Below are 15009 nucleotides of genomic sequence, written 5' to 3'. Positions count from 1 at the left end.
CCAGCCCCGCCCACCCCAGCAGAACCTTGCTGGAGGAGCTGGCCACGGTCCGCAGCCAGCCGGACTGTCTGTCCTTCTCAGACGACGTGGGGTGCTGGGAGGGAGCATCATCTGTTTTTCTTATGGAGACTGGGGGCTCGGAGGAGACCTGTGAGTGACACAAAAGTTCTCACTGGTACCCCGGTGGCACCCACGCCTGGGCAGGGTGCCCTGGCCAGCAAACTCAACAGGGAACGGTGAGTGTCCAGTGACGTGTAGGCCTTGACCTGTGTGTGGGGCTGGTACCACGACCTCACCCCACAATTGCAGAGGTCTTGGGAGGGAGCCAAGGACCGAGGTGAGTTCTCAGCGGGGATTGGATCGGACCGGCCCTCACCACAGGCCTGTGCGTGCGTTGGCACCTTGGTGCCCAAAGAGCCCGCAGGAGCCGGGAGCCGGAAGCCTTTCGAAGTTGGTTCAGAACAGCCCCCTGCCTCCCTCTGCCCTGGCGGCCGGTTCGGACAGGCTCGCTGGCCCAGGGTGGGACCTTCTGTCGGACAGCCAAAGCTTTCCAGCGCTGTCACACAGCATCCCCAGAGTTCTGGATTTCACTAAGGAGAACTAATTTGGAAAACTGCTTCTGGGCCTGAGGCAGCTGCACTGTGGGGGGACCCACTGTGGCGACCCCCCCGCAGGAAACATTCCCCAAATGAAAGGCCCCCTTTACAGCGGGTGAGCTGAGCTTATGAGCAAAGCCATTCACATTTCCTCAGATCTCACGGGAACGCCGGCGTCGGGAGAACAAACTCTCCCGACCTGACTCACGCACGGGACTCAGGACGGTCTTCGGAAGGTGGACGGTGCCACCCGCAGCCTGGGACTGAGCAGAAACCACGAGGGACCCAGTGGTGTCCAAGACGACCCGGGGACACCCAGAGCAGCTGTGCCAGGATCCATACCACAGGCCAGTGCATAATCAGGCACTGGGGGGAGGGGCACTCTTCAGGCCTGACCTCGGGCAGCGAGCGAGAACGTGGGAGCCAGCCCACCTCCAGGAACAGCTGGAGAAAATACTGCATCGCACAACTCGCCCTGGGGAGGGGGGGCACGGCACAGCCTTCTTGGGGAGGGGACAGTGAGGGCAGGGCAGGGAGGCCAGAGGTCAAAGTGCCCACTCGCCAGGCTGGACCCTGGGCAGGGCACCCATGGACCGAAGGCTCCAGGGGAACATCTTATCAGGCCCGCAGAGGGAGTGAGCCAGCACGTGTGCATGTGAGTATCCACAGGGCCCACACCCCACTCGGCACAGCCCTGAGTCCTCGGCCCCTCTCAAGGGACAACCACGCGAAAGTGGGGGGCTGGGAAGCTTCACTCCAGAACTGCAGGAAGTTTGCTGCCCTCACGTCCCAGGGAAGACAATAACCCTCGACCAATGGGACCAGGAGGCTAGTCCAGGGCCACAGCGGCCTTTGTCCTCACACAGAAGCAGCTGCCCTGATGGCCTGCAGCTGAGTCAGGGCCATGACCAGCTCCTTGGGGATATTTCAAGGACGAACCCACAGACGGCTGTGAAGACAAGCATTCGGGAAAGACCCTGCTTTTTCGAGGTGAGTGACGGTGCCGTCTGGACGCCTCCTGCCTGCCTGAGCGCTGCCTGAGCAGAGGGCGGGGGTCGGCTCCAGGCGAGGGTGGGGCTTCCTGTCTGAGCAGATAGGACGCTGGGAGGAAGCAGCTGGGTTCTCGCCAGAGAAAAGCCGCAGGCCCGGCGCTAGCTGCTGCTGGTTCTGAGAAACCTCGGGGAGACTTCTGGGGTGTCAGACGACTCAGGCTGTGGGCGGGCCACCCCCACCCACGTGGTGCCTGGCATCGTCAGTCCAGTCCGAGCCCCATGCACGCTGCAGGGGGCTGGGGGACACAGCTCCAGGGCGGGCAACTTCCTGTCCAGGGCCGTCAAGAGCATTCAGACCCGGCCGCTGGCTCCGCAGAAAGGACCAGAGGCCCCGCCACCAGCAGACGCAGACATGTGCTGCCCTGAGCGCTGCCCAGCAGGGCTGATGCAGCCGTCACCCGGGACCCCTCTGGCCTGCCCACACCGGCGCTGTGGCTGGGGGTCCAGGTGCTGGCCTAGGAGCAGGCGCGAGCAGAAGCCCAGTGTCCTCGTCCTAGCCACTGCTGCACGAGTGTCCATGTGCCCAAAGTGCCAGGTGTCCATGCAGGAAATGACACTTGGGCCCCCAAACTCCCTAAGGGCCAGGCCCCAGCGTTCAGGGCAAGGTTGGAGCACAGGGGTTCTGTCACCTTGGGACCAGGAGGGGCTCGGCAGAAGAAAATGCCTCACCCAGCGGCACGTGACCCGGGGGAGGGTCAGACACAGACCCTGAGGGCCTGATGGCTAGTGGGGGGGAGGGGAACAGGAGCCACTCTCGGTGAGAAATCATGGAGATGTGACACATGCTGTCCAGCTGACAAACCCTGGTGTGAGACCGTGGACGGACATGAGGACAGGAGAGCGGGCCAGGTCGCGGAAGCAGCTGGGCCACAGCGCTCGTTCCCATGCTGGCCGGAGGGCAGGAGATCAGAGGCAGCTGGGCGGCCCCAGAGTGGGCGCATGCATGGGAGACCACCAGGAAGACCCTCTAAAGGCTCTGCCAGCCCAGCGTGAAGACAGTGTGAGCCCAACTCTGGCCAGTTCCTCAGGGATCAGGAAAGGGCGTTTCGAAGTCACAGGCAGGATGAAGAGCAGGATCCCCACTCCTCTGAGACCCCAGCTCACTGTGGGCCAGATGCCGAGGGGTCCGAACGGGACAAAAAGCCAGTGCCCCAGCCCCAGCAGAGGCTCCCAGCGCCCAGGAGCATGCCGACCCCTTTGGTGGCAGTGGAGAACTTGCCAAAACCCAAGGCCACACTGACAGTGACATGTGGCTCCAGGGAGTGGAGTGCGGCTGGCTCCAGGGCCACCTGAGTGATCCCATGGCAAGCTGACCCTGCGGCCCGGCGGCTCCAACACTTGGGACACAGGGCCTTCGGCGGCCAGCCAGGCCGGGCGAGGCCCGGGGACCCCGCTTCGTCACAGGCCAGTTCAGAGATGCCAGCAGAAGAGCACGGCGGGCGGAGCCCGGGGCAGTCCCCCGCAGGGGCAGCCCCTCTCCTGGTTCTCTGGGTATCTGGAGTATCTGATTAATGACCGATTACTGATTAACAGCCAAACCAGAAACTTTTCCCCTCCCACCAGCAATTTGGTGCCAGCGGTCCCTGCCTCGTACCTTCCAGACACAAGGGTTCGAGTCAACCTTTGCAGAGGCGCCACATACCCTAATCAGAACAAAACACTGCCAGACACAGCTCGCACACGTGCCCGTGTCCACAAGAAGGTCAAAGGGTCCGTGTCCTGCAGTGCCCAGCAAGGGCAGCTCCGAGTGAGCGGGGACACCTACCCAAGCCAGCTTTACCAACACCAGTGACGTCTGACTGGCCCCCAGGGGAGTTCCTGGGATGCACGCGGCTGAGGCCCTGCAGCTCTGTGGGTGGCCTTCACTCTCGTCTGATGACGCGCAGTTCCTGCCAGCTCTGGGGCTGCCACTTCCTCTTAACCAAGAGACCGGCTGATGGGCCGCAGACACAGAAGGTGTCAGTGCTTGAGGACGGCAGGCCAGGGCCCCCTCGTCTGCCGCCCCACGGAGAGCTGGGCCCCCACAGTCCTGGGGGGCCATGGTCATGTCCCAGTGGTGTTTTGGTGAGGGGCCGCTTGGGCCCCAGAGCAGCAGCGCTGGCACCTGGGGAGCTGGACCGTGGAGGCGGAGCACCCACGGGGAGCGAGGCCAGGTTAACATCCAAGCGAGACCTAGACACGCGCACCGTCATGGAGGCCCGGGTGCCGGGGGCAGGGCTCAGCAAGGACGCGGCACAGAGGTCCGGAACAAGGCCGGACGCTGAGGAGGCCGCAGCTGGGCGATGGGGAAGGTGGCCTGGGGGCCTTGGCGCGCACCCAGCGCCACGTGGAGTGACCACTTCTTGGTTTTTGTTCATCAGCGCCCAGTGGGTGGCCAGAGTCTCAGAAACCCCTTTCCAAAGGTCGGCAGCGCGCCCGAGACCCCGCGGCCTGGCCCTCAAACCTGTCTCTTCACCCTCGCTAAAGAGTCGGACAGCCAGAGGTCAAAGGACAGACCCAGCATCTGGCAGAGGCCGCCAGACTGACAGCCGTCCCACCTCAGGCACGTCTCCGCCCGGCGTGGGGCTGACGCCTGCTGCGGGAGGCCCTCGGAGAAGGGCCGTAGTGACGTCACCACACTTCCTCCGCCAAAGCCACTGGGCAAGCGGGAGCAAAGCACCTTCCTGCCGAGTTACAGTCGTCAACTTGAGGGTGGCGGCAACCTCGGGGTCAACTCTCCCGGCAGCAGGGGGTCCGGCTGCCCCTCGGGAAAGCCGTGTGAGGCTGGGACGATCGTCGGCAGCTTTATTTGGGACAAATGATCACCACGCAGCAGACACAAGCTCCATGACATCCACCCGAGGGACCGTGTCCCAACTTCACAGGCGCGAGCATGCACCTTCTCGGATGAGAAGGGACCCCCCACACCCGTGCTGCGCTGTGTGGCACGCCCGCCCTGCACCCCCTCCCACTAGGCCTCAGCCAAGGAGGGGTGCGCGCAGTGGGCAGCAGCCAGTCCCGGATCTGCTCTGGAGAGGCTGTGCGCTGCGTCTGTGAGCAAAGTCAAACGGTGGGGACAGACTCCCCTTCAAGGACACAGGCAGGCTGTGCTAGGAGCTGGGGCGAGCGTGCCAAGCGATCTGATTTCAGTGGAAGGGTTTCCGGAAGTGCCGACATGGGGAGCCTGTACCCATGGGCTCTGCACAGGGAGTGGAGGCCTGGGTAAGATCCCACCAACCTCCTCCGGGAGGAGGCGACATCAGCCCCCCAGGACACGACCCTGGAGGCCAGCGTGGCAGAAGCAGCAGAACCACCCCCACCCCCAAGTCCTTCACACAGAAGGAGCTCCTGCCCCGCAGGCCCTGCCTCCGCTGACATCCCTGGGGTGCCAGTCACGGGCGAACGTGGCCACGCGTGGCATGAGCGTCTGCTTCTGGTCCCGCTGTGGAAGGTCCTTTACTGACAGCATGGCCGCCATCACCGCCTTATCTTCTGGGTGGCGGCGAAGTGGTTCCTTAAGAGCACAGAACCCCAACGTCACCTATGGTTCCCACACGTCCTTCCACCCTCTCCGGAGAATTCGCAGGGTCCCTGCCGCCCGCGTCAGCATTTCCTGGGGAGGCCCCTGGGCGGCCCTCACTGCAGACTGGTTTTGTGCAGCTTCTCTGCAATGAGCTGCTTCCTTCAACCATCCGAGAGAAAACCAAGCGGAAACGTCTGGCGTCGGGGCTGCTCACGTGCGCTAAGGTTTTGCTGAAGAGCTGTGACGCGGCTGAGGCCCAAGCCTCCCCGCCCCCAAAACACACTGCTCAGATGACGCCGAAGCACAGGGAACAAAAAGACGGAACAGAAACAGGGGACATTCATCAAAACAGAAGACGTGCTGCTTCCAAAGACACCGTCGAGAAAGCAAAAGACAGTCTCCCGAATGGGAGAAACACTTCGCAAATCCGAGGATCTGATAAGGAACCTGTACCCGGAATACATAAAAAACTGCAATCCCACAACGCCCAAAAAACAGCTAAAAAAAGGGCAGAGGACCTGAGCAGACATTCTGCAAACAAGACACACAGATGGCCAACAAGCACAGGAAGAGATGCTCAGCATCACTGATCACCAGGGAAACGCAAATCAAACCCCCGCGGGACGCCAACACTGCCATCAGGAGGACCACGACCGAGAGCACGGGGACGACACACGCGGGCGGGGACGGAGCGCGGCTGGCGGGGACGGAGAACCGAGCGGCCGCTGTGGGGACACCGTCCCGGTCCTCGAGGAGTGAAAGGGGCTGGCCGTGCGACCTGGCAAGTCCACACCTTGGTAAACACCCAAAAGGGCTGCGTCATGAATTCACAAGATGCTACCGCTGCGGGGATGTAGACCGAGTGCCCGGGGAGCGTGTCATCCCTCACAACTGAGTGCGGATCCACAATCATCTCACAACGTAACGAGGTGCCACGTCACACCGCGATGGCTGCCGTCTGCAGACGAGGGACAGGAGGAAGTGCTGGCAGCGCCGGGGGAATCGGACCCCTCACGCGCGGCTGGTGGGAGGGAACACCTGCGGCCGCTGCGGGGGGCGGCGTGCTGCGTGCTCAGTGACGCAGTCACATGGCGCAGCGACCCCGCTCCTGGGCACGAACTCAAGATTGCCGAAAACGTCCACGCAAAGGCTCGTACACGAACGTTTACAGCAGCACCGCGCACAAGAGACGAAACATGGAAGCCGCCCACGCCCAGCAGCGGGTGGCGGGCCGTCCCCTCCCTGGAGTGTGGCTCGGCCGGACCAGGAGCGCAGCGCTGCGAAGTGCTGCGTGGAAACCAGACCCAAGGCCGCAGGGCGCGTGGCTCCGTCTCCGTGAACCGTCCAGAGCAGGCCGATCCCCAGACAGGAAGTGGGCTCCTGGCTGCTGGGGAGCGGGGGTGACAGCTCCTGGGGACCAGGTTTATCTTTGGAGTGATGGTTGCACAGACTCAAAACCACTGAACTGTATTCTTAGAAAGGATAAATTTTATGGTATGTAAATTATATCTCAATAAAGCCGTTATAAAAAAAATCTATTTCAAAAAAGTGAAATGAATTGTTGGTTGAAAACCAAACCGCTGAGGTCAGTGGTTTCCCCCGACTCGCTGCCCGCCCAGCAGAGGCCGGAGCAAGACGGCTGAGGGGCCGCGGGAGCCGCTGCTGGCCGTGGGTGGCTGCACGCACGCGGGCCCGGGGCGCCGCGACCTCCAGGCCACGACACTGAGGGGCGGCCACCAAGCTTCCAGCGGGCTCATTCTATGCCGCACGGGCTCTTCAGCACTAGCACCGAAGTACCACGTGGCTTCACCGGGGGGTAGGCTCCACGAACAAAATCATCGGAAAAAGAAGGCCCGACTCAGAAGTCGGGGTGTTCCGTCCCTCACACCCAGGGCCAGCCCATGGAGGGCGGGCCCTGCACCGCCAGGAGTGCAGGCAGCTCTCAGGGAGGGGACAAACAGCTGGCCCGGGGCACACATGGGCACCCGGGCTCCCGGAGGCTGCTCTGTGCCAGGCGGGGGATGGGCATCCTGCCTCGGCCGTGGGTGAGACAATGGGGCCAGCGTCCGCTGGGCACCCGGCACGGCAGCCTGGGTCCCATGGGGGAAGGTGGGGCTGCAGGCACGCGCAGGAGCTCAGGGGAGGGCCCTGAGCACCCAGGTTCCTGAGCGCCCCCTCGGCTGCTCTCAAAGCCGCTGCTGCCGAGGCCGGGGAAGCCGAGCCCGAAACCCTTCACGGGACCTGAGACCCCCCACTCTCAAGTCACCAAGCGGCACCCATGCCCCGCGCCCCATCCCCGACCCTCGGTGTCCTAAGACCCAGGTCTCCGCAAGCAACCTGGCCACATGGCCTCTCCCGGCCCTGGACACCGAGGCCTGCCCTGGGCCAGCACGTTCTGCAGAAGCAATTCTGGAAGCGCCTGCGGCCTCATCGCCACCTTATGAACCACTCAGGAAACGAAGCAGCCCCCGCACCCCAGCAAGACCCCAGCCTGCACCCCCAGACTGAGACCTCGAGCTGGCAGGACGAGATGTCCTTGCAAATTGGCAAAAACGTGTCCAAGTATAATGCAGCGATTTTTTCAAAGTCACAGATGTACGAAAAGCGCATCTGGGAACCTTAACACGATGCTTCTGTCCCCTAAGTTACAGGCAAAATTTAAAAGCAGCTCTTTTCTCACTGGGCAGATTTTGACACGGACCCAACTACGAAGTGGCAGTCCAGTCAGAGCGGCCGCTGTCCCAGACGAGTGTCACGCGGAGCCCGCACGTCATTCGGACTCCGAGTGAAGAATAATAGAACGGACTTCGTCACATCAACCTGCAGAAATGTCCTAGCTCCTGGGGACGGGAGTCAGGTGGGTTCTGTCCCTCAGCGTGAGGACAGGCGAGGATGTTTAAGTGTAGGTGACCACAGCCCCGCGAAGCTGCAGGCCGGGCTCCGGGAGAGCACAGGCAAGGGTGGTGGCAGTGTGGGGACACTGGGGTCTCTCCATGACATGAGGACAGACAGCCTGCCGTTTCCCTGTCATTAAGAGGTCAGCAAAAAAATAACCAAGAGCACAAATAAAAACAGGAACACTTTTCACGGAAACGTCCAGCTGGGCAGCATCGGGCCCTCACAAGAATCTTATGTGGCTGTCACAAGGGCCGTGCCCGACTCAGCCTCGCACGCGGAGAGGCCTGGAACCCGGCTGCACAGCACGCACCAAACGTCAGGGTGACGACACCGCACGGCCCCGACGCCCTGGTCCCCAACCACAATGCAGGAGGATTAAAACAAGGGTGCACGGCCCCTGGGGGGTGGGGGACCCCCCGAGCCCCGCCCCACGGAGAAAAGCCAGAGGTGGCAGTGACGAGAGCAGAGGGACCCTCCTGGGCAGCACCCGGACACGCAGGCGTGAGAGGGGCGGGGCCCGGGTCTCCTGTGACAGACCCGGTGCAAAACGCACACGCGCCACGCAGGAAGAGACCGAAAAGACCAGGCAGACCAGGGAAAAGGAGCGGAAGTTTCCGGAACGGAAACCGTTCTCAAGGACGGCATCCAGCAGAGCGGAGCACGGGGTGGGGAGCAGGGAGGGGCTGGGGAGAAGGTCCAGGTGGGCGAGGAGGGGAGGTGGTGGAGAACCTTCTGGAGTCGGGCGGCGGGCCCTCATGCTGCAGAGGCCAGGGGCCTCGCCCGCTCATCCTCCTCCAGGAAGAGGGGCCAGGTGGCAGCCTGACTTTTGGGGTTCAAGGTCAACACCACCAGGCCACCGCCAGCAGTCTTGAGGTGCGCCATCTGATGCATTAAACGCCTGCAGACCTGACCCCCACAGCGCAACTCTGGGATCCCCAGGAATAAGGTGTCAGGAACAGCAACCGCCCACAACACAGGCCTCTCGCAGCTGCACGCCCCCCGCGGCCCTCCCTTCCCCCCGCCTCGGGCAGGGCCTGCATACCTGACGGCAGAGGACACGTGAGCGACGCGGACCGCCCCCATGTGCTCCAGGACAGGCACCGAGTGGGCACGTGTCTGGGAAGCACCATTGGCGGGCAGCCCTGGGCATGGACGTGGCCGGGGACACACCACCCATCTGGACCCACCCCACTCTGCTGGGATCTCCTGCTGTGCAGTCACCTGGCTCCTGCAGCTGAACCCACCGCCCAAGACCAGGGCGAGTGCTGCCCACGGCCCAGAGCCAGGCTGAGCCCCCGGCCCCAGGACTACAGGGGTCGGGGCTTGTTCCCAGGGACGAGTTCTGTGTGGCCTGAGGCACTGTGCTCCACCTGGGTGCCGGACGCTCTGTGACAAAGTCCTGCTGACCCACTGACTGTCTCCTACGGGTAAACTCACTCCCGTGCTCAGGAGCCCCCTCCACATCAGCAGATCTGTGTTCTGGACCCTTCCTGACGATCCTACAGTTTTAGAAATTGCAAAGCTATTTTTGTAAGTGCCATTAATATTTTCCACATGATAATTCACGTTTCATATTATGCTTAGCTTAAATTAACCTATTTTCTGATTATTGTGGTACAGAGGAAGCAGAATAAATTTGCAAGACAACCCCAAACTCCAAAATGAAGTGGAAATAGCAATTTTCAAGTCGCTGATTTTTTTAACGTAAGTAGGGCATCTCCACTGCTGCTTCCACGCTGCTGCTGAGAGTCGGTCAAGTCTCTCCGAGAAAGCCTCCTCTGACCCTCGCACCGCCTGGCACTTTTCCTCCCCAGGCACCCCGGGCCCTCAGGCCACGCAGCTCCCAGGAGGCCCCAGGGGTCCCCAGCACACTTGAGACGGGCAACCAGCCCCATCGGTCAGAATGCGCAGAAACGTGTGAATGTGGGGGGCACCATGCCATCCCCTCTACGGATGCCTGGGGTGGCTGGGAAGCAAACACGGTCCTGGGGCCCAGACACCCTTGGGAGGGAAGGGGAGGCTCAGCTGTGCTGGGGCCCCGGTCCGAGGTGAGCCCAGGAAGAGGCACCCGTCCTGACACAGAGATCTCTGGGGCCCCTCACGGCCACCGTCCCTCCTGACACCAGGGATCCCCCGCCACCGCGCACACACCAAACCTCGCTTTTAGACTCAGAGAACCAGATGGATGAGGGGGATGGAATCTTTCCTTTCCCTTCAGTCACTGGAAAGTAACCATTAAACGGATTTAGAAAAAAAAAAAACCCAGAACCCCAAGAACAATAAAGCCGTTTTGAAAATCCAGCGTTTGCTTTTCGGGCTTATTTTAACCCTCCGACAATGTTCTCTGGCGGGTGGCGAACGAGGTCTTCCCAGCGCCCGCCGGGAGGGTGGGGGTCCACGCAGAGACAAGCGCCCGCCGGGAGGGTGGGGGTCCACGCAGAGACAAGCGCCCGCCAGGATGAGCGCGAAGCGGCGGAGACAAAACATGGACGCAGCCCGGGGGCAGCGGCCGCCGTTCTTGGAACGAGAAGCGAGTGTTTCACCGGGAGGCAGGGGCCAGGGTTCTGTCGCCCTAGACCCACGCCGGCCCTCACCCCACAAAGGGCCCCCCAGGAAGGACGGCTCCCATCCTCCCCAGCAAGCCTTCCACACCAAGAACCCAGCAAAACGCAGTGGGCACGGGCAGACCTGGCCACCAAGAAGGCGGGCCTTCGGATAAGGGGCCCCGGCTGGGACACCCTGGCTGGGACGGCCCGGCCCAGGGGACGGTCTGGTTCTCTGTCCGACTTTCCAGTGACACCAGTGAAAATAGGACCGGCGGCTGTGACTAAGACACCTGGCCACACAGGGCTGGGGCTCTCTCCCCCTAATGCTGGAAGCAGCAGAACACGCAGCGGTCACCTGCGTCCCACCTGCCGATGCCCGGCCTGCTCTGCCCCCACGGCTGGGCCCAGGTCCCCGTGTGCAAACACCCACGTCTGCCGCCAGGAGATGCACGGGCCCCTCTGATGCCACCCTCAGCACCTCCGTGGTGTCTGCCACCTCCCACGAGGACAGTGGCCCACACGCCCTGGAGGCCCCGTAGCCTAGGCTCCTGCTACCCAGCCTCCTCCAGGGAACCACACACCCCGGGGTGGGGCCCGGGGCTGCCCCAGCTGCTCTCCTGAAGCCCACATCCCCTGACCCGTGGCTCAGGACAAAGGCCATGATCCTGACGCCAGCGACACCTGCCGTGAGCAGACGGGGGGGGGGGCCCCGCGAGCACGCAAAGGTGTTACACGGTAACACCACACCGTGTCCACGCCCCGTCAGAGGCAAAGGGCCTCTGAGGACAATGCCTGGTGAGTGGGGGCTCTGGAAGCCCGTGCAGGGCGAGCACACAGTGTGACAGGCAGCGAGGCCGGAAGACAGCTTTGGCGGCCTGCATGGCCGCTTTCAGGGAGCCATCGGCTGTGCCCCAACCCTGGGGCCTGATAAGACCTTTCGTAGAGCATGGAAAGAGGCTTCTTTTGGCCCCAAATCCAGCCAGGTGTTGGAGTGGGCTTGAGGGTGGGCAGCCCTTAGTCAGGTCCTCAGTGGAAGAGAAACGTCCTGCCTCCCACTGTCTGGCCACGTGGGATAGGACACTGGCCCAGGTGCTGGCCCGGGCCAGAGCTGAGGTGCTGTTGTGCCCAGATATGCCCACAGTGGAGCCCAGTGGGCCCATAACAAAGCCTGGGCCCGGGGCTCCTGCCTCCTCTCACCGCCCTCTTCCCAACACCCAGTGGGACGCCAGGCAAGGTCTCCAAAGTCTGTGCCCTGCCCAGGCCTCTGGCCGAGTGAAAGGAGAGGTGTTTGATCTCAGAGGAAGGAAATGGCAGGTAGACTGGACCCCGGACGCGGCAGAGCACGGAGGGCCCAGGCGATTGGCCAAGTGCCCAGGCCCTGCAGGACGCAGCTGAGGGCTGCTTGGTTTCCGCCCCGAGGACACCTGACCTGACACTGGGGTTGCGTCCCCGGCCACGCACCTCCCCAGGTGCCATCTCACAGGCTACCCATTCCTGCGGAGGAGCAGCTGGGCCCAGAGCTGCAAGCCTGGGCCTGGTCCCCAGCAGAGAAAGCGTCCCGGCAGGGCCCTCCCCCAGTACAAAGGCCCCGCTAGGCTGCCGTGAATCACGCATAACAGCTCCATTGTAGGGGGAGATGCGGGGGCGGGAGCCCAGGAGGGGGGAGGAGGAGCCCGGCAGCTGGTCCCCGCCTAGAAGGGAGGCCACCCCAGGAGGCCCAGCATCTGCACATGAGCATGAAACAAACACAAAGCGCTTGGGTGCTGGGTTCTTGGAGGGGGTCAAAGGCCCAAGAGCTCCAAGCCTGGAATGAAGTCCCAAACTTCACCCCGAGATCCTGCTGGTCACCTGGGTCCTGAGGGCACGGCCACGACAGCAGCGGGCCAACTACGGCCAAACCTCAGAGCTGAGCAAGAGCGGCCTCTGGCCTTTGGTTTATGGGCGCACAGATATGGCTCCATCAAAGGACCTCCGTGGAGAAGAGCTGCCGTGGGCCCCGGGGGGTGGTGCCCAAGGCCTCTGGGGCGAGCGAAGGGGCCACAAGGCGCGAGCCCACTCTGAGCATCCTCGGGCAGGCACCCGGAGCAGGGGCGGTGGCGGCACCCCACCTGCCACACCCGCATTTCTGCGCTGACCTTGCAGGCGATTCACACGGCAAAACGCAAAGGGAGGCTTCAAAAGAGGCAGAGAGAAGAGGCAAGGTCTCTGTTCTGACGACTGCCAGCCGCCCCCAGCCCCAGGGCGCCCGCGAGGCCCCAGGAAGCAGAGGTCTGCAGCCCACACGCGCCCCGCTGGAGGGAAGGTGAGCTCAGGGGGGCAGCGCTGGCCAGGCGAGAGCCCCGTGATGAGGCCGACTGCCCCTGCGGGTGGGAGTGTGTCGCCAGGGCCGACACTGCCCTCTTCTAACTCTGAACAGAAACACGGCCACGAGTGTCCGCCAGCAGAGCGCACGTGGCTAAGGCGGCCGAAGGCCACACAGGCCCCCATGCAAGGAGCCGAAAGCCCAGCGGTGCGTGCGAGGAGGCCTGCCCCGTGGGGCTTATGAGCCGGGCCTCTGCTGGTCGCTTTCGTCCAGGGCTGGCTTCGTGGGCACGCAGTCCGCCCACGGGGTTCATAGGCTCTGCTGTCGCCACCTTGAGATTCTTGATAATTTCATCTTTGATCAAATGGCATTTTATAAGCAAGGTGGACGGGACGGTGGAGCTTGCGCAGAGCCAGCAAGACAGGACAGGTGGAGGACGATGCTCCCGGCCCCCAGAGGCCAGGATTCCCATCAGAGCTGGCAGGTGCCCGGCACGCAGCCAGGGAGAAAGGACAGCCAGATGCAGGGTCCCCTTCGGCCCATCCCCACTCCTCAGTGAGCGCGGGTCAAGGGACCGACACGTGACCGGGACGGCCGCACGGCTTCCTCTGTTCTGGTCGGGACGAAATGCGGGAGCATTCCGGCACAAAACACGGGCCGCGATGTCAGGGCCCGGCGCCGCGCTGCACGCCGGCGCGTGTGCACGGAATCCGGGCAGCGGTAAGAAGCGCCACGCGTGGAGAGGCACGGGACAGGGGCGAACGGTCTGCAGCGCGGCGCCTCTGCGCTTTCGCAGCGGTCAGCAGGGGTCCCGTGGAGGACCACCAGGGCCCAGGGGCCACGCCAGACTCGCCACGGCAAAGGGCCTCCCACAGAAGCCACAATGGGCCTGGAAGTGTGCTGGCCCACACGGAGCCCGCAGCGCAGCCCCTGCGAGTGTCACCGGGTGGCCGCACCGCTGGGACCTCACGGCTGAGCCGCTGCTCTCACCGGACGCACACACGAGGAAGCCATTTTCTGGTCTGTCACGCGAGTCGTCCACAGGACGTTTCAGGCCCACGGGGCGGCGAGCAGGCGGACCCGCCAGAGGCCCCGGCACAGCCCGCACCAGGAAGCTGGGCAAGGCCATGTTTCCGCAAAAACTGCATGCGACCTCTGGACCTGAGCTAATGCACCAAGGCTCAAGAATACTCTAGAAGGTTCAAACACAAAATAGTAAAACTATATTTCAGCAGAAGCAAACGTGTTTCGTGTGTGCCTAATTCGAATCACAAAATAGAGTCTGCCTCCCCTTCTTGTCACCAAGAAGGTCTGGGTGGGGTCCATTTGTACAGAGAAGCAGCGTGTTGCCCCCACGCCCCTCTCACACCAGGCACTGCCCAGGACAGAGTCGCAGAATCCTGGCCTCCACGGCAGAGCCCTGGGTGGGTGAGGCCTATGGGGTGAGGCGCCCCAGAAGAGGGCACACCCCAAGGGCCCTGTGCACCTCCGGCCCCGGGCCTGGTGGGGTCACAGCCTGGGAAATTTCTCAGCAGCGTGGGTCTTGGGCTACAGGAGCCCTCCGTGCAGCGCTGCAGCCTGGGGACCCCCCGCCCGAGGGTCATGCTCCCGGCCAGGGAGGGGCCACGTCAGGGCCTGGGTCCCTCCAAGAGGCCCTCAGAAGGCAGCGCCTTGGCGGCCAAGAGGCAGCAACCTGTGACGAGCAGAGGGACTTGTCTTCAGCCCTCACCTCTGCAGTCCCCCCGACACGCACTGAGAGAAAGCAGGGGGACCCAGAGCAGAAGGAGGCAGCTGAGGCGGGGTAGGCGTGGGAGGTGGGGTCAGCCGGGAGCCTGTGGTCACTACGCAGCCAGCCAGCCCCGCCCAGCTGCACACGCACACCCTCAGGATGGGGGTTCCCATGTGGCTGCCCTCCGCTCTGTGGCTGCCTAAGGTCTCCCCCCGGGGCAGGCGCCTCAGGGCAAGTCCCCAGGAAGCAGGCCCCCAGCAAGGGCACGTACCCCCCACCTCCCGGACAGGTCCCACTCTCGCTGGAGGTCTGGTCCTGGCCTTACAGGCGCCCAATAACAGGACACTTTCCCCCTCCTCCCAGCCAGGAAGTGGAAACCCGCGC

The 15009-nt window shown here is 63.3% G+C and overlaps 1 protein-coding gene across 1 annotated transcript in view; it reads right to left on the bottom strand.

Moving 5' to 3' along the window:
• The window catches only part of SKI (SKI proto-oncogene), a gene marked incomplete at its 5' end in the record, with an annotated part of 63294 nt that overhangs the window by 6462 nt on the left and 41823 nt on the right, over positions 1-15009 (bottom strand). The window contains one exon of the mRNA XM_006903914.2: positions 26-148. Coding sequence (XP_006903976.2) covers positions 26-148 — 123 coding nt within the window. The remainder of the gene's footprint in view (positions 1-25; positions 149-15009) is intronic.

Source organism: Pteropus alecto, unplaced genomic scaffold (genome assembly GCF_000325575.1).
Source record: "Pteropus alecto unplaced genomic scaffold, ASM32557v1 scaffold700, whole genome shotgun sequence".
In the NCBI taxonomy this organism is placed as follows: Eukaryota; Metazoa; Chordata; class Mammalia; order Chiroptera; family Pteropodidae; genus Pteropus; species Pteropus alecto.
The sequence above is the reverse complement of the archived record's forward strand: the minus strand, read 5'-3'. Positions and strand labels throughout refer to the sequence as shown.